Genomic DNA, 24,965 nt, shown 5'->3' on the forward strand with positions numbered 1-24,965 from the left:
CGCTGCTCCAAACCCCTACCAATCTTTCTGCCAGCTTTTTTCGAGACATTCTGTGGAGAGAACATTAGGGATGGACCAGCTGTAATTACTGTTTTGCTCGCAACCACAAGTGCTTTGACAGGGCCAGTTTTTATACTCTGTGTATGCATCATAAAATCGAATGTGTATGCCGGGCATACCTGGCATTTCTGTATGATATATGTGTGATGATGATGGCGGGAATAAACAGAATACCCGAGGTTGTATATATATGATATGAAGAATACAGTATGTTTAAGTAAGCATAAGTGTAAGGTTGTGCGTGCGTGTGTGTGTGTGTGTGTGTGTGTGTGTGTGTGTAAGTGTGTGTGTTTGCATGCTCTCTCCTCCTCGTCTCACATCTGGTGTCCATTAGGCTGGGAGTATAAAACAGATGGAAAAGTGCCGAGCTGACAGTTCGATGCACTTTCTCCGTCTCGCACAGAGCTTCTAGCAGAAATGAGAACAGCATTGTGGGTCTGGGTGCTGTGTGTGCAGGGCTACCTGCTCACACAAGCTCTTGACTGTGCAGACGGTGGCGCAGATTGTGCCAATGCCCAGGTCAGCAGGGTCAAGGTAAGGGCTTTTATATATACTGTATATATACTGTTAATACTAGTTGTAGGATATTTCTTATATTCATTTCATATATACCGATCAGCCATATACTCACTGTCCATTTCATCAGCTCCACTTACCATATAGAAGCACTTTGTAGTTCTACAATTACTGACTGTAGTCCATTTATTTCTCTACATACCTTTTTAACCTGGTTTCACCATGTTCTTCAATGGTCAGGACCCCCACAGGATACAGCACTGCAGTGACAATGACAAGGTGGTGGTGTGTTAGTGTGTGTTGTGCTGGTATGAGTGGATCAGACACAGCAGCGCTGCTGGAGTTTTTAAACACCATGTCCACTCACTGTCCACTCTATTAGACACTCCTACCTAGTTGGTCCACCTTGTAGATGTAAAGTCAAAGACGATCGCTCATCTATCGCTGCTGTTTGAGTTGGTCTTCCTCTAGACCTTCATCAGTGGTCACAGGACGCACAGGTGGCACATGGACTTCATTAATACATACAATTATGAGTAGTAATGTATAAGAATTTAATATTATTAATAGCATTAATTGTATGATTTAAATGGTCTCAGTCTACTGATCTGGTTATTACCGGCCTCTAATATTTAATTTCACATTCTGCACAAAACCTGGCTGTCACCTGTTACATTTTGACATAACATTTGACTGTGTTACTAAGATATCCTATTCCTTTAATATAATTCATTCACCTAATGGCATTACTGTTGGTATAATGAGGATAAAACATGTTATTTGTGATCCACACTTGTATTACAAATGCTGTTGATTGTCACCTTGCTATTTAAAAATGTCCAAACATTCTAAACTGGTATTCCATGCTGGTATACCATCTGAGTTTTATAGGCCCATAATATGCACAAAACCCCTAAAATTGTGCATGGCTATGCTTATTTCATTTCCATTTTGCATGTCTAGTTCATGGATATATTAAATGTTGGGCTGATGGGAGTTACTTGGAGAACTCATGTTGAATGCAGTAAATATAGCAGCACGAGTGTCTGGTTTGCAGTACCTCCAATCACAGGCATCAACAGTAATTCGAGGGGGGACAGTGGCCAGCCAAGATTTACTTTCGCTAGAGTATATAAAGGCTGTGGTATCAGAAAGGAACCAAGATAAGATTTTAATTATGAGGTAAATGTGTCACAACACAGTGCATCAACTCCTTCTGTGTATTGGGCTGATGAGTTGAGATCAGTCACACTGTCACATCAAGTCAAATGTATTTGTATAGCGCTTTTTACAATAGACATTGTCTCAAAGCAACTTTACAGAATCCAGGACCAACAGACCAAAAACCCCTGTTGAGCAAGTCAAGTGTGACAGTGGCAAGGAAAACTCAGAAACCTTGAGAGGAACCAGACTCCGCAGGAACCCCCATCCTCCTTGGGTGACCTGGAGAACACTGCCCATGGTAACTCCTGTCTACTATTTAAAGCACCTACAATGGGCACACAGGCATCAGTGTAGGACACTGGAACAATGGAAGATGGCAACTGGTCCAAGAAAATCTATTTTATCCAAAAATATGTGGACGGCCAGGCACAGGTGCATTGTTTACCCATGGAGAATGCACTGTAAGTCAATACAGTTGAATTGACCTGCTTGGAATATCATGGAACCAAATACCACAGGACTCAGATGTCTTATGAAGTCCATGTATCGGTGGGTCTCTTTGGCTTCTAATCCTTTGCCTTGTTAGTGGACTTGTGTTGTCCAATATGTTCTCAAAACAAGAGTGGTCAAATCTGTTTGACTGTAGTCTGCCCTAGAAAATAACTAAACATGAGATTGGGCTTTTTAAAAATAATGTTAATTTCTTAAATAGTATTAATGAGCATTCAAGGGGCTTAATGACCTTAGTGGCAATTAACTCTTTAATACAGGGATTAAACTCACAACCCTTTGAACTTTAACAGTACATAACCTAAACTGGGCACTTTTTGTCCTTAATTTCTTCGTCTGAATGTTCTTTCCAAGCAGAAGAAAGTAGAACCAAGAGTAATATTGTTGCCGCTCAGGTGGTGCAGCGGTAAAAACACCTGCTGGAACACCAAGATCTCAAATACATCGTATCGAGTCTCAGCTCTGCCTGCAGGCTGGGCTGAGCAGCCACATGAACAACAATTGGCCTGTTGTTCAGATATGGTCGGGACTAAGCCAGATAGGTCTCTCTCTCATAACTAATGCAATTATGACCTCTGCTGGCTGATTAATGGCGCCTGCACAGAAATGTGAAAAGAGTGCTGTCAGGGTGTGTCTCTCCGTACACAGTGCTGATCCGCATTGTACTCGTAAAAAGTGTAGGTGACAAAATGCATATGGCTGCTGCCCACGTGTCGGAGGGGGGCATGGGTTAGCTTCGTTCTCCTCAATCAGAGTGGGGATCGGCATTGGTGGAGAGGAAGCATAACGCAATAGGGCAATTGGACACGCTAAAGGGAGAAAATGCATTTATATATATATATATAAAGAGTAATATTGTTGACTTTGAGATACTTTGCATTAATTTGCATTATTTGTGTCTGCTTAAATTCCTAAACAGTGGAGTAAAACCTGGGATATCTTGGCAGTGTAAGGGAACAGTTGTACTTGTATATAACATTAATGGCTTTAAGAGGCATTGGGGAATGATAATAATAATAATACTGTAATAATCGTCAGTTCTAATAGCCCTGAGTAGAACACCTACAGTGAAACTAGTACTGAAGAGGCTAAATTGAGGGAATAGTGCGTTAACCATTAGGGGCCTGAAATTTACAAGCATCTTGATAATACATAACACAAGTTTATATGAGCAAAAATAGCCTAATAAATATGAGTAAGTAAGTGGAGCGAACAGTCACAGTTACCATATATGGAAATGTAATTTAAGGTTTCTTGAGTGGCTATTTTTTCCAGTTCAGGCAAATCTGTAATGGTATAAAGCATAGAGGCGGTTGGTCTAACATGAAATGAAATACCATAAACAGAAAAATGTATTAATATTAAACTTGTATAATGTTGTACACAAGATGCATCAGTTCACAAGTTTAATGGCAAACACAGTCATGGACCATTTAGTATCTCCAATTCACCTCACTTGCATGTCTTTGGACTGTGGGAGGAAACCCACACAGACACAGGGAGAACAGGCAAACTCTATACAGAATGGACCGTGACCGCTCCACCTGGGAGTCGAAGCCAGGACCTTCTTCAGCAATAAAGATTTGTGGTGAATACAACTATTAGAACTAAGAATAAATAGTATATTATATTAACATATTTAGAGCGCGCTTCCATCAGCGCTGTCTCCGTTCGATCCTCAATATCCGTTGGAGTGACTACGTTACGAATGTCGAGGTCCTCCAGCAAGCAGACATTACAAGCATAGAGGCCATGCTCCTGAGGATAAGGCTACGCGGGGCTGGCCAAGTTGCCAGAATGGACGACCACCGCCTTCCCAAGATTGTACTATACGGGGAGCTGTCCTCTGGCTATCGTTTGGCGCAGAACAATTAAAGATGCAGTAACACACTTTGAGGACGCCCAGAGAGCCAACCTCGAGGACAAGAGGAAGAACTGGCCATGTGCAGCTGCCAACCTCAGTTAGGCACACATCTGCAACCGCAAAGCCATGCCAAAAAAAGAGGACCTTTATTTTTAACCTTTCTTGAGCTTTAACCACCTGCGGAACTAGATTAGAATAGAATGCCTTTATTTGTCATATATACATGTATAAGTGTATAGTACAATAAAATTCTATTTCCGCATATGCCAGCTCGTCTGGAAGCTGGGGTCAGAGCACCACTGAAGCTGAGAGGATTAAGGGCCTTGCTCAAGTGCCCAACAGTGGCTGCATTGCAGAGCCAGGATTCAAACTCTCAACCTTTCAATTGTTAGCTCAGAACTCTACCCACTAGGCTACCACTGTCCCAAATCTAAATCACTATTTTTTTTTAAAACTAAATCAGCATTATCATCATCATGAATGATATAGTATTTGTGGAAGGGGGATTAACCCAGCCACTGCACCACAAAGGCCCTGTTCATAATTTAATACCTTCCCACATCTGTTTAAAAAATGATTATTCTTTGTTTGGTCTTTAATAACCACATCTGGTCGGAGTGGGAATGGGTCTGGAGCACATCCTGGAAATACTGAGCACAAAGCAAAAATACAGCATGGTGATAGTTCAGTCCAGAGAATCACTCACACCGTTCAATTTAAAAATTTAGAAAAGTAGATCTACCTACTGGAATGTACAAAAAAATGAAATCCACTCACATAGTGAGAAGGGATTGTGATAGTTTACAAAATACAAGGCCAAACACCTGGAAATGTGGAAACCTGAATGGTCCTTTTATTCTTCAACCAAGTCCAGCATTTCCAAGCAATCTGAAAGGTTGACTTGTCTGATCACAGTGACCACTAATTTCCTGACATTAACCAGAAATAAGGATTAATATAATATACACTGATCAGCCATAACAATAAAACCACCTCCTTGTTTCTACACTCACTGTCCATTTTATCAGCTCTACTTACCATATAGAAGCACTTTGTAGTTACTGACTGCAGTCCATCTGTTTCTCTGCATGCTTTGTTAGCCCCCTTTCATGCTGTTCTTCAGTGGTCAGGACTTTCCCAGGACCACCACAGAGTAGGCATTATTTGGGTGTTGGATCATTCTCAGCACTGTAGTGACAATGACATGGTGGTGGTGTGTTAGTGTGTGTTGTGCTGGTATGAGTGGATAATTTTTTATATAAAGTATATAGAGCAAATTGCCCAACCTAAACGCTGCCACATCACCCCACTGCTGCGTTCTCTTCACTGGCTTCCTGTAGCTGCCCGCATTCAGTTTAAAACATTGATGCTCGCCTACAAAGCAAAAAAATGACCAAACTACCTTAGAGAACTTATCACACCATGCTCTGTACCACACAACCTCCGAGCCACTAGTCTCGCTCGACTTGATCCTCCATCCAGAGCTCAAGGAAGACGAGAATCAGGGCTCTTTTCTGTATTTGCACCCAAGTGGTGGAACAAGCTTCTTGTCTGTCCGAACATCTGAGTCTTCAAGAGATGATTTAAAACCTTCATCAACTCTTTACTAAGCACTTAAGCTGACTAGCACTTACTTACTAACACTCTTATTCATTGCTTGCAAAAATTATTGGTTCTAACAGGGTTTCAGCAGATTTATATTCTTGGACTGTCTACTTAAACTAGAGTAAGGTAATGTTCACTACAGAAACACTTCTAAAGGTCACGCACACAAAAAAGGACTTGCTTCAAAATGCTTTAAAAATAAGTATATTAATGATATACTGTAGAAAAATGTAGTCTAGAACTCCTAGTAGAGTGGGTTCTTTGGGTTGGATCGATTCTTGCCTCTGTTTACTGGTTAGGGGTTTTACATATTCTTTCTATGATCATTTTCTTTAGGTACACTGGTTTCCTCTTACCTCCTAAAAACATGGTTATGCTACATGGTGCATAGACTGGTATTCCAGCTTGCATAGTGTTTCTTTGTAAAACCAGCATGGATAAAGCACTTTAGTAGACAATAATGGTTGAGATATAACATAATATTATATAACATTTCTCTTTTAAAGTGGATTTATACATAAAAGTGCACATCATGTCGTCATGTCAGAATTAGAATGTCTTAATATAGTTATTACTGTATTTATGTATATATTAGGATCCATGTAAAAATGATTTACACACAATCTCTATAATTCCTGGCAATACACACATAAAGAACCACAGTTAAGTGCTCATTTCTTCTGTCTCTTCCTCCTGAATGAGGATAACGGATAAACCAAGAGAAATAAATTCAGACATTAAATGGAGCAGTGAGGACGTACAGATGTGCAGTTTGGGGTCTAAACCACAAGGCCATGGTTAAAAGTAATGCTTTGATCTCAAACCTGATGCTGCGCTGTCTGAGGCAACCGGTCCCATCCGGTTGCCTTAACCAGTCCGGTTGACCAAAATAGTCTTGAATGGAACAGACTTTCCATTCCATTAATATGAGTCAATGTCCTGTCTGAGTCTCCCCCACTCCAGTTCTTTTACGAATGTCCAACATCAGCAGAACAAAGAAGAAAAGGGAGAGGACACAGATGAAAAAGTACAAATGTGTTGGAAAAATAAATAAATAAATAAATGAAACAAATACTTCCCTCAGTTTCCTTTAACTTCGGTATTGTGACAAGGCCTTCCAAGCTAAAGTTCTACATTTCACCTCTTGCAGATCAGATGTTAATAAAGCGTAATCATATAAACATACAAAGATTTTTTATTCTTTCAGCTGCTCTTGTATTTAAGGGTAGCCCATCATTCAGGTCAGCATAATTGATTTGGCATCGTTGATGGTTTTCATCCCAGATGCCCTTCTTTTTTTCCCAGTTTTCCTCCCAGTCTAGTCATGTTTAATTACCTGATCGCATTACGTTTCCTCTCCACTGGTGTTGATCTCCACTTGGTTGAGGAGAGCCGAGACTAACACACTCCCCCTCTGAAACGTATGCAGTAGCCTACTGCATCTTTTCACCTTCATGAGACGAGTTCATATGCGGATCAAAGCCACACCCTGATCACATTACCATCAATCAGTCAGCAGAGATCGTAATTGCATCAGTTGTGAGGTTCCGTTCCGTCCCACCTGAGCGCCCTTCTTGATGCAATGTTTTTATCTGTTATACAGGCTTGGGACCAGAACTGAGAGCGCACTAACAAGGGCGCCTCGCAATGACTAGAAGAATACAAATTACACATTTTGACCATGATTCTCAGTGGCGTAACTAGGAGCTCATGGGCCCCAGAGCAAAAAAAAATTTGGGGCCCCTCAACAAATATCTCATATATATATATTTGCTATATATTTCCTGTTTGGCTTGCCATAATACATGCATAATATGTGCAGCCAATGGGGTTACGCCTGTAGTTCCGCCTCTGATGATTCCCTCCCCCAAATGGTACAATTTGCACCTGGCACATGGGCAGCTAAAGTTCTGGCAATCTTACATCTGCCAGACTACAGAACAATAATGGACTGCAGAGGCCAATAACAGTGTGATTTAAACCAATTATACTGCTTCTGAAAGCAAAGTAAAATTTGTAGCCCAACAGATGTGTAGCTACATTAAATATGTTTGTATGTTTTATAATTTTTGTTCATTTTAGGTAAGGATGGCGAGACAGATCGGCCCAGAGCATGGTAGAGGAGGACATCACAACCAAGCCCACCTACCAGGGGCCTTCACAGCCAAGGGTTTTCCCAACACCCTCATTCAGGTGTGTTCACACCTTAATTTAAACCTAAAAATGTTTTTTTTATTCAAGCTACAAAGCTATTTATAGAGCTGGTGTGTACCCTGATGAGCTAAACAGTTAGAACCACCTCATACCCCCCAAGAATGTGCATGACAGTTCAAGTTAAAGATTCAAACGCAAAGACATGCATCAACACAAATCTTTAGTAGTTTATCCTTTTTGTTACTATTACAGGCTGATAGATCAAGGCGTAACCTGAACAGCACTAAGAGGAGACCCGCTCCTCTCAGGTCACGAGTTGGGAGTCACTCATTGCTTAGTAACAACCTGGCAACCCCTCTGCAGGTACGTATCCATTAGAATTTGAACATTTAAGCTGAACATTACTAAGCGACAATAACAAAATCAAAGCAAAAACAATGAAAATACTACAGAAAAACATCTTTATCTCTATTCATTTGTGTTAATAATGGACATTTGTTTAAGTAATTCATAAATATTGGTACCCTGGTGTCCAATCTGGGTAAAACAAAAATTTAATTGTAACACGTATATTTACAATTTTTCCCAATTAATCAACCCCAGGCAGATAATTATTTAGATCAGCATATTTACATATCTGCTTAACTGGTTGCAGCAAAACATCTGGATAATTTTGATATTTCTGTTACAGGTAGTGAGAGCTCGAGGACATGGTGGACCCGCTGCTGATTCAGCGATGTCTTCATTAAAGGTACAGGCACGGCTGTAATTGTTACATACACGCAAGCGCAAACACAAGCACTTTATTATACACAACTATATTTATGAGGCACGACTGCTGACTACGACGATGGTGTAATTGAATCCGTCTAATCCCACAACTAGGCCTGTAACCAAAAACATAACCTTAATTATAACATATTCAAAGTAAAAAGCGCTAACCTATAGCCATAAGCTTAATTTGAAACCATTTAGCCACATAGCTTTTACATGTCTAATAAATTGCACATACTTCTGTCCTCCTATAAGCTGTGTGTATTTATATTTAAATAGGGTTGCATCCCAAATCACATTGTAGGTTAACAAAACAGACGAGAGTTTTACGACACAGCAATGCACAACCACTTTATTTACTGTGGTGTTTTCCTGAGTGTGCAGAACTAACAATTAGATATAATTAAGTGTATATGTGCACTACATGACCAAATAACTATCCTAAAGTCCAGGCAGATTAATCAGATTTGTTGATGATATTAAAATGCACTTTTAATTAGACATTAGACAACTGATAACCAAATTAGTAGCCTAAATGGAAACGTGGTGCAAAGAATTTGCCCACCCCTCATACTTACTGGTTTACTGGATGCATTGAGGTGCATGAACTTTTCTTTTTATTTATTAGGATTTGTCATGTTTTACACACTTTGGTTACATTCATGACGAAACAGGTAGTTACTGGTTACACAGATTCATCAGTTCAAGTCTTTAATGTCAAACACAGTCACAGACAATGTCTGATCTCTAAATTCACCTCACTTGCATGTTTTTGGACTGTGGGAGGAAATCAGAGGTCAGGTCAATCAAAACCAGGACCTTCTTGCTGTAAGGCGACAGTGCTACCCACCAAGCCACTACGCCACCTATGAACCACCTTTAAACCACTTGGGGCAGTAGTAGCTAAGCAGTTAAGATAATGGTTCAGTAATCAAAATGTTGCCGGTTCTAGCCTGACCACTGCCAATCTGCCACTGTTAAGCCCTTGAGCAATTGCTTGAAATATATTCAGTCATAATTGTAAGTTGCTTTGGATAAAAGCATCTGCTAAATGCCACAAATGTAAATGTAACTTTTCTAAAATCTCAGCTTTGTGGGCTTAGTATGACTGGGCCCCTGTGCACAAAGCAAGATCCATAAAGAAACTGAAAAGTTTGGCGTTCATAAAGCTCTCAACCCAACTGTACACCAGCAATATCATTTGAAATGTCTATTGCAAGCCAGGCCTGTCTGTTTATCATTAGTTCTCTAAAAACACTTACTTAATTGGCACACACACATTGGAACACATTCCCACAGACACTTTCATACTGCAAAGTAGCTGTGGTCAGGTGTGCACATTCTATTGGCCATAATATATATGGATATTAATAATAGGGCGGCATGGTGGCTAAATGGGTAGCACTGTTGCCTCACAGCAAGAAGGTCCTGGGTTCAATCCCCAGGTGGGGCAGTCCAGGCCCTTTCTGTGTGGAGTTTGCATGTTCTCCCCTTGTCTGCGTGGGTTTCCTCCAGGTGCTCGGGTTTCCTCCGGGTGCTCCGGTTTCCTCCCACAGTCCAAAGGCATGCAAGTGAGGTGAATTGGAGACACTAAATTGTCGATGACTGTGTTCGATATAACCTTGTGAACTGAAGAACCTTGTGTAATGAGTAACTACCGTTCCTGTCATGAATGTAACCAAAGTGACGTTAAAAACCTAATAAACAAACATATTAATGATATGTTTTACATATACTTGATTTGTTTCAGTTGATGAAGCCAAGGTACAGGAGAAGTGCAACCAGGAAAAAGAAGAACACGAAAGCTGCTGTCTGCTCATGAGATGGAACGTCTGGAAAAGAAAGTCAAACCCAAGGACAAATACAAAGGACAATACAGGGATACATGTATTCACTTCATTTATATCTGAGTATTTGCTTAGATTCAGTCATGTAGGCACCCTGTAGGTGTATAGCCTTAAGCATTATATAGTAAAATTATCACATTATTAGGGGTTACTGCTATTTATCACCACACCTACTATTGTCCCCAAACTGACCTTTAATATTTGTTGTAAAATAAGCAATAGTTTAATAAGAACTTCATTGCATTTGACAAGTCTTACATTTGACTTGATGTATTTTTTGACTGCCGATTAACTGCTATAGGACAATGAAACATAATGTAAGGACACTGGAAAGGACCAAATACTCATTTTCTCATTTCGTGCACACTGCTAAAGCAAACAACATTTATACTTCTTCTAGTTAAATATTTTCATGTTGATTTTTTTTATATAAAAATGGATTCTGTTCCTCTGATATATCTAATAAATATTTCTACATACGGTGTTTTATTATTAAGCATGACTGGGCCCCTATGGTCAAAGTGGGGTCCATAAAGACATGGTCAGACAAGGCTCAGACTGTTGTGAAGGAACTTAACCCTGATGAACACCTTTGTAAGAAACTGGAATGTCAATAGAGAGCAAGGCCTTAAGGCGCATTCACATGAGAAGTGGCAAAATCAAAGTTTACCTGATTGAACTTTGTCCCAGTTTGCTGTTAACCTTTTTAAAAGCGCCTCCAATGAGACGAAATGGTTGATATGACACTGTAAAAGCGACTCAGGCAGTACAAACAACATTTAACATATTGTATTGGTTTAGTGTTTAGTGTTTCTATGTCATTCTTAACACGTTACATTAAATCACATTAAGCTTTTTTTAATGATAAGCATTTTAGACTCTCTTGGAAAAGCTTATAACACAAGTTATAACACAAGTTTAAAAGTGAAACAGTGAGGAACATACGGCTAAACACAGATACATGTGGACACTTTCAGAGTTGATTTGTTCATTCTAACTGAATGAACACTTTAAAATTTTGAGAAAAGGCATTTCCAGATGCCAAGGGATTTCATATTAATAGCTAATGTTTTGCATGGGATGTCTAATAGCTCTGGTCGGGTGTGCACATACTATTACTCATATATTCTATATATTGATGCCTTCAGTGGTATCTAAAGAAAGACAAAATGAAAGAAAGATGGACAGATGAACGGCTGGACATACAGACAGATGGAAAAAATGTGTAAGTGGAAAATGTATTACAGTGGTAAGATTAAAAATGGTCCTTAAATGGACATGGACCATAAATGGATCTCCAGCTGCACACAGCTTCACCCATCTCTAACCAAAATTACAGTGTTCAAAGTTCTTTCTAATCCATTAAGTTAAAAACTAATGCAGATGTTTATTTCTCAGAAATACATCATGGAAAGACATAAAAAAAAACATTATTAAAGGAAACTGTAGCTAAGGGTTAAAGGGCTGCTCAAGGGTCCATCAGCATCTGTCATGCTCTTTGTCATTTTGGTCACAAACTGCTGGGCCAAACGTGTACAAACCTTTTATTTTCGCACCACAATTAAAGGTACCACAAATCTGCCACAAAAATGTAAATCTCGTACAAAATTGCTGACTGCAAGGATTTCTACTCAAAATACAAAATACTCAAGATACAAACTGTTTATATGGGTTGCATCAATGCTGTAAACTTATTAGGCTGATCTAGTGCTTTAAATAATGCTGCATTAACTTAATTTAGATGTGTGTCAGAAATTCTCAAAGAATATTAGGCAAACTTGGAGCTCATGGAAAAAAGGAAGCGCACACATAATAAAGTATGGATTTTTTAATCAGTTCTCTTTTTAACAATTTTGTTCTGTATTTAATATTAGAAGGTCTGAATGGTTAACAATCAATTGTCATGATGTTTTCTCATTTCAATTTGAATTGGAACTATTTAAAAGACATTTTAGACTATCAAAAGTGATAAAACTTTAGAAGATTTAAATGTATCTAAAATTCTCTTTATATTAATCATCTTTTTTCTCCTTTTTTTGTTTTGACACTATATTTTATTAAGAAGTAAGGCATATGCTTCTAACACACTGCTTCGTTGTAGGTAATTATTAAATCAATGTTTGGTAATTAAGTACAAACCTTTTGTGAACACGCACAACCATTTGACACGCGCCGATTTACATTTTCAGCATTTAGCAGACACTTTTATCCAAAGCGACTTACAGTTGTGATGGTACATAGTCTAAGCAATTGAGGGTTAAGGGCCTTGCTCAAGGGCCCAACAGTTGCAACCTGGCAGAGGTGAGGCTTGAACCAGCAACCCTCTGATTACTAGTCCAGTACCTTAACCACTACAGCTGCCCTTAATTATCCCTTAATGATCTTAATTATCCCTTGACTCTGTGCAGGCACCATCGATCAGCAAGCAAATGCTGTAATTGAAGCATTTATAAGTAATCTGGCAATCCCACCCCGTGTCTGTATAGGCGCCCGGCCTGCTGGTAACTAACAATGTGCTGGCGGGTTTTACAACTTCACCAACCACGCACCCTAGAATTAATCCTTACCGTTAGAAAATTGGACTGAATTAAATTTTCAAAAAAAGCATCCAAAAAGAACAGCTTTCAGACTGTTTACAGCTTAGCAGCAGTCCGTCTCAGCTGATCCTTAAGCTCCATTTGGGCGATGGAGGACAGATGAACCTCATCAGGACCGTCAGCTAAACGCAGAGTCCGAGCGTATGCGTACCTAAAAACAAACACACACACACACACATTTATCAATGCAGAAGCAATCAGTGCATTAAAATATTATTATTATAAAATATATTCATTTTTATTTATAATTTAAATAATTTAATATTTTTTTTCTTTATGTTTGTCATTTGACATGGGGTGCCCAAATTATTACACAGAACTGTAACATTTATGTGACCACATAATCGCTACCAGTAATCTAAAGGTCTGAAAAGACTACATTTGTTCAGAGTTTGCATATTTAGTCTTGCACTGATGCTACTATACTATTTTTTGCAAAAACCTATATTACAAAAGTGAACATTTCATTTTGATTGGACTATTACTTTAAATGAATGTGCAATGGATTTTTCTACTTACATCTGAGCAAGAGGGAAGTCATCACACACTCCTGCACCTCCATGGACCTGAATTGCACAGTCCACCACCTTGCATGCCATTCTACCTGCTACTACCTTTATCATTGCAATCTACAGATCAAATGGTCACAAACAAACACACAAACAGACAGAGAGAGAGAGAGTTCTGCTTGATACTGATAAACGTGTGGTGCAATGATAATTTTAGTTATACAGTAATACAGTTTTAATGAATGCTAACCTCACATATACGGCCAAAAGTGGGTACACCTCTTAATTCCTGGGTTCGGGTGTTTCAGTCACACCAATTACTAACAGATGTATGAAGTCAGTTCTAATAAATTATTAAAATGTTCCCAACTTCACAGCAAAAGTTTGGGAAAGGCCACTTTCTGTTCCACCATGACTGTGCCACTATGCACAAGGCACAGACTGACAAATTTGGTCTTTAATTTTCACAGTCAAACTAATTTCTGGTCTAGTTTATGCATAAATTTGGGGATATAGTTTCCTTTAGGCATAAAAAGTGGATTAATTTTAAGACTATATATAATCATATTTCTGAAATATTTGCTAATTTAATGCAACAAAACTACATTTATGTTTTCTTGCAAATTCAGACTAAAGTCAGTTCAGCTGAACAAGTATATTATGCTAGCCCTATCGGCCGAATGGGCGTCTTCACAGGCATGATTGGCTACGTCTGAGGGGAGAAGAATGACCAAAGCCCTACAATGGATTGGTGTCCTCTCCAGTGTGTTAGTGTATTAAGCCCAGTGTTTCCCCTTGGAACTGGGTCTGCTGAGACTCTGAACAGTATGAAGTGGTTGTTAAAAATAAAATTTCGTATTACAAAAACGACTGTAACAATATTTATTATCTTCATAATTGAATTGCTTTCTTTTAGCATGGTGGGAAGAAAAACAGATAAATGTTGCTGGGGGACACGCCATTTATAACTAACATAGTAGCACAGAAAGCTAGCACTAACTTTCCTCCTGGATTCACAGAATAAATGTGCACACACATATATAAAAAATAAACGTGTTACTTGGTTTTAAAAAGTGCAATGTTGGGAAGTTGTTATGGTCTAATCATAACCTTGATTTTAGAGCAAGTTTTTAAAAGAAAATGAAGAAATTTGTGGTAAAAGTGGCTTCTGATCCATCTTGCACTGCTACTATATTTAAATACTGCACATTTTAGCTGAGAGGCCACAGTGTAACAGGCCACAATATTTTTATAGTAAGACTATAAATAACTAATTTATCATATTGTGTTAAATATATTCTCTACAGAAAACAAAATGGTATTTTAATTTAAACAACCGTCGTTCGTGCTAAAGTGCTAAGTGGCGCTAAAGTGGCACCATCTGCTGGTTATCCTGGGCTCTTACGTGTATAACGATTCTGCCAACATGTATGACAAAAAAGTCAGAAGATTTAGTGTGTAAAAGTGTGTGAGTTTAATATACTTTCCAAAATAGCACAGTAGTGCTGACAGGGTTTGTATTTTGGGAAACAGTGGGCTGTTTTATATAAAGCTTAGGGTCTATTATCCACAATAATAGTGAGGTAATGGACCATTCAATTCGGGTCAGGGGGTTCAATGAGTCATTTCTATTTAAGTGCTATTCCAGGCGATACAAATAAGAGCTGCTAAACTAATTTTAACAGTTAACAGTTGTTTGTGTTGCATTTGTTTTGTGTTTGTGCTTCATTGCGTACATATACACATACACACAATCCACATTTTCAGAAAAGTTAGGATATCAAGGCTCAAGTGAATTAACAAATTAAAAATGTAGTTTTAGCTGCTCAGGTGGCGCAGCGGTAAAGTACGCTAGTGCACCAGAGTTGGGATTCTGAATGCATTGCATTGAATTTCGACTCTACGACTGTGTTGGGCGGCAGCATGAACAACGATTGACTGTTGTTCAGGGTTAGAGGGTAGAGAGTCGGATCATAGGTCCTCATAACTGGTACAACCGCGGCCCCTGCTGGCTGACTGATGGTGCCTTCACAGGGCTGAGGAATAATGCTGATGGGGGTGTGACCCTCCGTACACAGCGTCCATTAGTGTATGAACTCGACTTGAGCAGGTGAAAAATGAAGTCTGTATTGATTGCGTACCAGAGGGGGTGCAAGTCAGTTGAGAGGCGTCCTCAGTCAGCGGTGAAGGGTCAAACCAGTATAGAGGACGCAATCAGGGTAATTGGACACAAATAGAATAGGGGAGGGAACAATAATTTGTTTTATTGCGTTTATTGCAAGTGTCTAAATTTTTTTTATTTTATATGTGTATGTGTTTTATATTTGGTATGTGTTTGTGTAAAAAAATAGTTTGTACAAAGCCTTCTATTGATCTTACTCTTATTTTCCATATATTTTCTGCTTTGTGATCAATATTGCTCAATGTTATCAGAGCTGTTGGTAAAAACTACCGGAACCTATTATTTGACATTCATTTGGAATCGGTTGATCATTGGCATGATGCTACCACCAGCATATTTCACACTGGGGTTGGTGTTACGTGACTGATATAACTTCTTACATTTACATCACACAAAAGAAGCTTCCAAACTGGTGCCACAAAGTTAAAAGCATATTTATAATTTAATATACCTGCTAGAATGTGGCTGTAAGACAACAGTTATACATAAATAATTAGGAGGAGTGTTCACATACTTTTGGCCATATAGTGTACAAAAAAATAAGTCACATTAATTAAAACTTCCTTAAACTGTATTGTAAACTATATCATACTGTGGGTCTGTCTGAAAACCTAGTAGGCTGCCTTGCTGCCTACTGCCTACCTAGGCAGCTGCTTAAGTAGAGAGGATTTTAATAAGACATCGAACTCATAAGGCAGACGCTCAATGTCACTGCAGTTTTCGCTTACTAAGCTAACACAGTTAGCCTCAGGCCGTTTAAACCAATGGGCTGAGGCGACACAACCTGCTAGCATGCCAGCTAACATCTCCCTTTATGTATCAAAACAGTTAAATTGTCCAATTTGTAACCAAATTACAAAACAATGACAATTGATTTACATTTGAAAATAACTCCACATTCGTCTGCCATAGTTGTACTTTTTTTTTTTGTGCCACATAGAATGCTGGGATTGCCTTCACCTCTAAGGAAGCAGATTATCGCTTAGAATTAAGGCACCTCAGTAGGCAGCATTTTAAGGTATCTTGGAATTTAGACAGACTTCTTCTTGAAAGCGCGCATAGGATGACGTAAAATGCATCTATGTAGAGAGCTCACTAGGTTTTCAGACAGACCCTATATACTTAAAGGTCGTCTTAGGTCAGGGTACTAATTTGACCTACTGTTTAGTGCCTACTGTTTTTTTTTCCATTTCTCCCCACTTTAGTGCATCCAACTGTTCAATTTGCATCGTGCTTCCTCTCTGTCTATGCCGAACCCTGCCCTGACCGAGGAGATCGAAGCTAACCCGTATACCCTCCGAAACATGAGCAGCAGCCAGATGCATTTTTGCCACCCACACATTGACGAGTTTGGCGCCGCTTAGCGTTGCATGTGGAGAGACACACCCTAAGGGCACTCTTCCTCATCTCATGTGCAGGTGCCTCTAATCAGCCGGCAGAGGTTGTAATCGCATTCTGACAGAGAGAGACCCACATCCGGTTCTTTGTCCCACCCCCCAACTGAGCAACCGGCCAATCGTTGCTCATACAGCCACTCCGCTTCGAACCGGTGAAGCAGAGCTGGATTCGATACTACATACTCAGAATCCAGCCCTGGTTTGCAGCGTGTCTTTTTTACCGCTGCACCACCTGAGCGGCTTCCACATGTAGTTTTTAAATCGCTTGGTGCATGTAAGGTGTGCATGTCAGAATATCCTTTTTCCATGCGCTTCTCTTTTTAACAGCCTGATTAAAACGATGAGTGCATCTTAAATATATGGTCACATGATGCAGTGGTGAGTCAGCTTACCTATTGACTCATGTAAGCCTGATTTGCTCTGCTTTAATTGAACAAGAACACATGCAGAGTTCGCTCTGGCTCACTGTTCTCTTTCATAAACCGAATGCTGTGCTGCCGTGACTACAGACAGTTAGAAAATAAAGGCAAACAGCTCCCCGAAGGAAAACGGCATTTTGGGTAAATGCCCCTGCTATAGTGACAATGAAACACTTGTAGAAGTGTGAAGATCATGCATGTGTTTAAACCCTAAGTGTCCTCACATAGGGTTGGTTATTTACCAACCTCACAACCAGTGTGTGTGTGTGTGTGTGTGTGTGTGTGTGTGTGTGTGTGACCTGTTTCCGTGCTGCCTTGTTCCCCTGTGTATCTAGTATGTAGGCTGCGTGTAGAGCCAGTAGGCGCGTCTGCTCGACGGCAATACGACACTCAGCTATCCAATGCGCCACCACCTCCTACAATCCAAGTAAACACACAACAATAACAAATGCATTAACAGCAAAACACAGATCATATTAGTATAAGTATAGCAACCGATCCTGATCAAAGTTGCAGTGGTTACTAGACCTGTTCATAACCACTAGATGCAAGGTGGGAAGACAGCCTGGACACAGTGCCAACATACGACAGGGCTTGACTCACTAACTTATCCAGTTGTGTAAATATTCACACACATTTGGTGGCCATTTAGAGTAGTCAGTCCACCTACTGGTATGTATTTTGGGATTTGGGAGATAGGAGAGAACTGGATGCAAGGAGATTTAAATAGCTAACTGTAGTCTATCTTTTAACTCTAGGTGTCAGTAGTTACCAACTTTTTCAAAGTATGCCCAGACCCTTTGAGGAAATACTGACCTTTTTTAACCAAATATATACACCAAACAGGCATAACATTATGACCATTGACAGGTGACGTGAATAACACTGATTAGGAAGCAGGAAAGCAGGATTTGAGGGAGTGTGACAAGGGCCAAATTGTGATGGCTAGACGACTGGGTCAGAGTATCTCCAAAACTGCAGATCTTGTGGGGTGTTCCCAGTCTGCAGTGGTCGGTATCTATCAAAAGTGCTCCAAGGATGAAACAGTGGTAAACCGGTGACAGGGTCATGGGCGGCCAAGGCTCATTGATGCACGTGGGGAGCAAACGCTGGCCCGTGTGGTCCGATCCAACAGATGAGCTACTGTAGCTCAAATTGCTGAAGAAGTTAATGCTGGTTCTGATAGAAAGGTGTCAGAATACACAGTGCATCACAGTTTGTTGCGTATGGGGCAGCAAAAGGGGGAACAAAACAATATTAGGAAGGTGGTCATAATGTTATGCCTAATCGGTGTATATATGTATATACAGGGGTCTGCCAGGTGACACTATGCAGGCTACTTTGGACCCCTGGCACTGAGAGTGCACTGACATGTGCACCTCCTAGTGGCTGGGCTGTTCTTCCAAAGCTGTAGCCAATCACGTCTGTGTAACTCGGCCGATAGCAACACTGAGATTCAAACCATGGATCTTATTGGAAGTGGCCTAGTGTGTTTTGCCACTGTGCCACGTGAGCGAAAATAACAGGTTATGCTCTTGATTTTTCTCCACCACTCATGCAGGTGCCTTAAACAACACAATGCAAGGAGACTCTTAATCATATGCTTCCTTCCTCAGACACAGCCAATTGTGTCTGTTCAGTACTCATCCAGGTAAATGCCACCATTATTGGAGAGTAAGAGTAAATTTAGGCTATGTGAAGTTGAAAATATTATGTCTGTGTAACAAAATGTACAAGTAAACTCACATGTTGATACAGTTTCTTGCCGAAAGTGCGTCTGCTGGCAGATCTTTGACACAGCAGCTCCAGTGCCTGCTCCGCCAGCCCTACCGCCCTCATGCAGTGGTGCAGTCTGCCTGGGCCGAGACGACCCTGAGCTATCTCAAAACCTCGACCTTCACCTGCAAAGATCCAACCAAATCATCAGATGATGAGTCTACATATGATAACACGATTCACTCCACATATTTTTAATATCAGAGAATGTTCTAAAGGTCAGTGAAGGTTATTTCACTATCAGTAAATAAATTCCTAGGCTAAATCTAAACACACTGATAAAAATGAAATTAGCAATTTGATCTCTCACCCAGGAGAATGTTAGAGACGGGAACACGCACGTTGTCAAAGTGGATCTCGAAATGACCACCATGGTTGGCATCTGTGAAGATGAAAGAGAAGCATGGAATCAACATGCTGCACACACCAACTAATGGACTGATTTAAAAGCACCGTGCCGCCCGGTCATTTTTATCACTTTGATTATTTTTTTGGACACTGGTTACACTTTCATTAGCTACACTAAGCTAGTTCCTCTGGACAGGAATACATATTAACCCAAAAACCTATTTTAAAAAGCCAATCCACCTTCTGCATGGTTTGGAAGGTGGAAGAAAACAACAGGAATACATGAAGGCCACAGAAAAAAACAAGTCAGTCGGGGTAAAAAAAAAAACCTTTCCAGGACTTTAAAGCTGTGTTGCTAAAATTGAATGGATCAAAGAAAGGAGATAGGCAATAAAACCTAAAGATGATGAAATGCTGTACGAAAAATCTAAGAGGTGCATGCTGACAAGTAAAACTCACCGTCTTGTCCAAATACAGTGAGGGGTCGGATCTTTTTCACGCCTGGCGTGTCCATAGGAACCAAAATCATACTGTGCTGACCATGCCTGAAAGAGACACAGAATATTAAACATGATTCATTTCAAATAAACAAGTGGACTGAGTTGGTCCCTGGAAGAGAGAGATAAGTTAGGACTGGAATGGAGACACAATGATCTCATAAAACGTCACATTGAAATGCCTTTAGGTGTAGTGGTACGCACCCCACCATAGCGTTTGTCCAAACACACACACAAACACACACAATTTTATTATTCTTTCACGTGTTGGGTGGAGACGTTTCATTCACACCCATTAACAGTTAAAATCACACAACAATAAATCAACTTAATTTTGACCCGCCTACCACACCCTACAGAACAAATAAATGATTAAATAAGATGTATACAAGATGTGTACACTTGTAAAGTATAAAGAGCCAAGAAATAAACCATGATTTAACTATATATAACGGTTGTTATTTTATATTGTGACACTGGCTTTCTGTGTGGCTTAGTGGCAGATATACAGAATGAAATACAGGTGATGAACAATATAACAGAAACCAAACATGAAGTGAAGCATGCAGTGACTGAATTACAATTATCAGTAGATGTACAGATGAGATCTATTCTATTTATGATCAGTTAACAGCTATAAGAGGTTTAAACATTAGTAGTTTCAGCGCCCAGGTCGTGCAGCGGGATATTTTTGGTTCATTCTGAACTCCTCGGTTCGAAACTCGGCATTGCCACCGATCGGCTGGGCGCCATCTAGCAGGCATAATTGGCAGTCCCTGCAGCATTGACATGGTGCTGTTAGGGCGGGACGACTGGACTATGTGGGTGAAGTCTTCAACCACTGTGTAAGGACCCTGATTAGCAGATAAAGAGGCGCCTGTGCAGAGCACATAGGTGAAAAAGGGTTCAGCTAAGGGCTGCACGCGGGTCGGAGGAGGCGTGAGCAGCAATACACCCACCTCGACTGCAATCGGAGGTTCCCCCTGCAGCAGAACACAAACTGACTACGGTAAAATTGAGAGAAAATGCATAAATAAAATAGAAAAAAAAACATTAGTAGTTTCATATGTGAAATTAGTAGTAGTGGTAGTAGTAAGCGTGGCAAATATATTATCCAAAAACTAAGAAAATAAGTACTGGACAAATAATTTTATGCCAATATTGTAAGATGTAGGACATTTGTTACATTTCTTTATGTCTAAACATGCATTATATCCTTTCCTTAGAACTCATCTGCACTTCATTTTTCCTATTCACATTTATTTATCTCTGTGAGTTGGCATGAATTCTGTAGAATGTGAGAGAGGAACAATGGAACCAGAAATAGTTCAGTAAAAGAAATGCAGTGGAGTTAGATCTCCACAATGCCGCAGTTTCACTCTCAGCCTGGAATGTCATGAGCGGAAGTTAGACAGTGGGTGTGTAGTAATTCATAAAGACGACATTATGTGTAAATCACAACGATACACAGAGGTTTTCATTCCTCCTGATCTTTGTATTTTACTTAATCCAAGACTGGATTTAAGCAATTACACAGGCATGCACAGGAAACTCAGTGAAATAATTCTTTAGACAAAAATACACCTGAAAATCGCAGATTAGGTGGCGCAGCGGTAAAATACGCCAGCACAACAGATCTGGGTTTTCGAATACATTGTATCGAAGCTCAGCTCTGCCACCCGGCTGGCTTTTGTTCATAAGATTAGGGGTAAGCCGGATCATGGGCCCTCATAACTGGTGCAATTACGACCCCTGCTGGCTGATTGATGGTGCCTGCACAGGGCTGAGGAATAATGCCGATCAGGGTGTGGCTCTCCGTGCACAGTGCTGATCGGTATATATGAACTCGACTCGTGCTGGTGAAAAACGCAGTCTGTACTGAGCATGTGTCGGAGGGGGCGTGTGTCAGTTGAGAAGCGTCCTCAGTCATCGGTGGAGGATTGAATCAGTGAAGGACGCAATCGGGGTAATTGGACACAAACTAGATTAGGGGAGAAATCTCCAAAATAATGAAACTGGATGTGTATACTGTTGGAATCAGCCAATGATATTTATTTAGCACAGATTTACTGTTGAACTAATGTGTTTAATTCAGTAAATAAATTGTAATCGTGCATTAAAACACACGTGCTGTGAACAGGGATGCAAAAACAATCTCTCTGAATGTTCTTAAAAACATCTTTTGTTACAAACAGTCTTTTTGTTTAACTGTTTCCTTTCAGCAACTCATTTCCACCCTTGTGTTTTGTTTTTGTGACAGTAAGCTGGCATGAACTTCGTTCTAACTTTGGTTAGAAAGAAATGGTTAATAAGGGATGGTTCAGTGAGAGGAATGCAGACACTCAGACCTCCACAATGACCACAAGTTCTCTCTTCGCTGCGACTTTTGTGTATGGAAGTAAGTGTGTGGGTGTGTGTGGTGATTCACGATGTGTCACAAAGACGACATTGTGTGTGTTTCTTTTTTTTTATTCCGGATTCGCTTGGCTGGTTTTAATTGTATTAAATCCAAGAAACAATTTACAGATACAGTCTCGCACGCAAATGGAAGTGTTTAAAAGTCCCATTAGGGGACTGTTTTGCTTAAATAGTGGAGGGCTTTCCCTAAAGAGTTTCCACCAAATAACTGTTTTCCACTCCAAACCAAAGCCAACAAAACAATTTATTAATGTTCATTCATTAACACTGGAAAATGATCACATCCTCCCAAACTATTGAAATGCAGTAAATAAACACTCGCATAAAGAAACGGTTATGAGAGGCATAAAGCCATTAACTATTGTTAGGAATTCTCATTTCTGAGTCAGCTTGAAGGGTTTTAAAAGTTACTTAACCCACACAGACATGGACACAAAACTTACAAATAAATCTGCAACACATTGCATCAAAATGAAGCATAAAGAGACAGTGGTAGTGATATTCACTCACTTTCTTAACCGCTTATCCAGTCAGGGTCGCGGGGGGTGCTGGAGCCTATCCCAGATTTTCAATGGGCGCAAGGCACACAGTAACACCCTGTACGCCAGTTCATCGCACACACACCTAAAGGGCAATTCAGTGTCTCCGATTAACCTGACTGCATATTTTTGGACTGTCTGAGAAAACCAGAGCTCCCAGTGGAACCCCATGCAGACACGGGGAGAACATGCAAACTCCGCACAGAAAGGACCTGGACCACCCCGCCTGGGGATCAAACCCAGGACCTTCTTGCTGTGAAGCGACTGTGCTACCCACAAGCCACCGGACTAGTAAATAAAAGACTCATCACCACCAAGTTTCTACCCCTGAGCAAGGGCCGTAACCCTTGATTGCTCAAATTGTATTCGGTCATAATTATAAGTCGCTAAATCAGGGGTTTTCAAACCTTGGGTCAGATCACGAGCCAAAAAAATTGGTCGCAACGAAAAATAATAATAATTAAATAAACACATGTAACAGGCACATTATCACCAAATTAACTTGTTACATGATCTCCCCCTTGTGGAGGCTTACTGTTACATCTTGTAAGCCACAGAGGGAGCAGACTGAACAGAGCAAAATAAAGAGAGTAAGATTTATTGTTCGTTTTACATGTGTTGCGTAAAAAAATCATGGACATAATGTGGATCGCTAAATGCTGCAAATGTTAATGTTAGAATGACAACACCCACAGACATTCTTAAACTGACCCCTGATTAAAGTTTCGGAAGTTAAAGACCCAGACCGCTCTGGTCATGCCATGAAGTTTAATGGTTCCCAATTATTTAATACGCATGGTATGTGTGGGTAAGGAGTGGGTAAGAGCATTTTATTTAAGTGTGTGGGTGTATATACAGTGTATCACAAAAGTGAGTACACCCCTCACATTTCTGCAAATATTTTATTATATCTTTTCATGGGACAACACTATAGAAATAAAACTTGGATATAACTTAGAGTAGTCAGTGTACAACTTGTATAGCAGTGTAGATTTAATGTCTTCTGAAAATAACTCAACACACAGCCATTAATGTCTAAATGGCTGGCAACATAAGTGAGTACACCCCACAGTGAACATGTCCAAATTGTGCCCAAAGTGTCAATATTTTGTGTGACCACCATTATTATCCAGCACTGCCTTAACCCTCCTGGGCATGGAATTCACCAGAGCTGCACAGGTTGCTACTGGAATCCTCTTCCACTCCTCCATGATGACATCACGGAGCTGGTGGATGTTAGACACCTTGAACTCCTCCACCTTCCACTTGAGTATGCGCCACAGGTGCTCAATTGGGTTTAGTCCATCACCTTTACCTTCAGCTTCCTCAGCAAAGCAGTTGTCATCTTGGAGGTTGTGTTTGGGGTCGTTATCCTGTTGGAAAACTGCCATGAGGCCCAGTTTTCGGAGGGAGGGGATCATGCTCTGTTTCAGAATGTCACAGTACATGTTGAAATTCATGTTTCCCTCAATGAACTGCAGCTCCCCAGTGCCAGCAACACTCATGCAGCCCAAGACCATGATGCTACCACCACCATGCTTGACTGTAGGCAAGATACAGTTGTCTTGGTACTTCTCACCAGGGCGCCGCCACACATGCTGGACACCATCTGAGCCAAACAAGTTTATCTTGGTCTCGTCAGACCACAGGGCATTCCAGTAATCCATGTTCTTGGACTGCTTGTTTTCAGCAAACTGTTTGCTGGCTTTCTTGTGCATCAGCTTCCTTCTGGGATGACGACCATGCAGACCGAGTTGATGCAGTGAGCAGTGTATGGTCTGAGCACTGA

At 40.3% G+C, this 24,965-nt stretch overlaps 2 protein-coding genes across 2 annotated transcripts in view; one reads left to right on the forward strand and one right to left on the reverse strand.

The window, feature by feature from the left end:
- Nucleotides 1-450: 450 nt before the first annotated feature.
- On the forward strand, nucleotides 451-10,962 carry si:dkey-12l12.1 (uncharacterized). The gene is made up of 5 exons (XM_062985752.1): nucleotides 451-594; nucleotides 7,802-7,912; nucleotides 8,126-8,236; nucleotides 8,565-8,624; nucleotides 10,398-10,962. The coding sequence occupies exons 1-5, from the start codon at nucleotides 478-480 to the stop codon at nucleotides 10,467-10,469; spliced, it is 471 nt and encodes a 156-aa protein (XP_062841822.1). The 5' UTR covers nucleotides 451-477; the 3' UTR covers nucleotides 10,470-10,962.
- A 1,064-nt stretch (nucleotides 10,963-12,026) lies between these two features.
- acad11 (acyl-CoA dehydrogenase family, member 11) overlaps nucleotides 12,027-24,965 on the reverse strand; it is a 64,640-nt gene continuing 51,701 nt past the window's right edge. Inside the window, exons 15-20 of the mRNA XM_062985140.1 lie at nucleotides 20,182-20,267; nucleotides 19,685-19,756; nucleotides 19,345-19,499; nucleotides 17,898-18,014; nucleotides 13,611-13,720; nucleotides 12,027-13,242 (exon numbers count right to left, since the gene is read on the reverse strand). Coding sequence (XP_062841210.1) covers nucleotides 13,128-13,242; nucleotides 13,611-13,720; nucleotides 17,898-18,014; nucleotides 19,345-19,499; nucleotides 19,685-19,756; nucleotides 20,182-20,267 — 655 coding nt within the window. The 3' untranslated portion in view covers nucleotides 12,027-13,127. The remainder of the gene's footprint in view (nucleotides 13,243-13,610; nucleotides 13,721-17,897; nucleotides 18,015-19,344; nucleotides 19,500-19,684; nucleotides 19,757-20,181; nucleotides 20,268-24,965) is intronic.

This window comes from Trichomycterus rosablanca, chromosome 23 (assembly GCF_030014385.1).
Source record: "Trichomycterus rosablanca isolate fTriRos1 chromosome 23, fTriRos1.hap1, whole genome shotgun sequence".
NCBI classification, from domain to species: Eukaryota; Metazoa; Chordata; class Actinopteri; order Siluriformes; family Trichomycteridae; genus Trichomycterus; species Trichomycterus rosablanca.

Bases quoted from the DNA above. Each gene is read 5' to 3' on its own strand.
- si:dkey-12l12.1 (XM_062985752.1), top strand. From the start codon at position 478: ATGAGAACAGCATTGTGGGTCTGGGTGCTGTGTGTGCAGGGCTACCTG. The intron at 8,237-8,564 runs GTACGTATCCAT...TTTCTGTTACAG, and splicing joins ACCTGGCAACCCCTCTGCAG to GTAGTGAGAGCTCGAGGACA. The intron at 8,625-10,397 runs GTACAGGCACGG...GATTTGTTTCAG, and splicing joins CAGCGATGTCTTCATTAAAG to TTGATGAAGCCAAGGTACAG.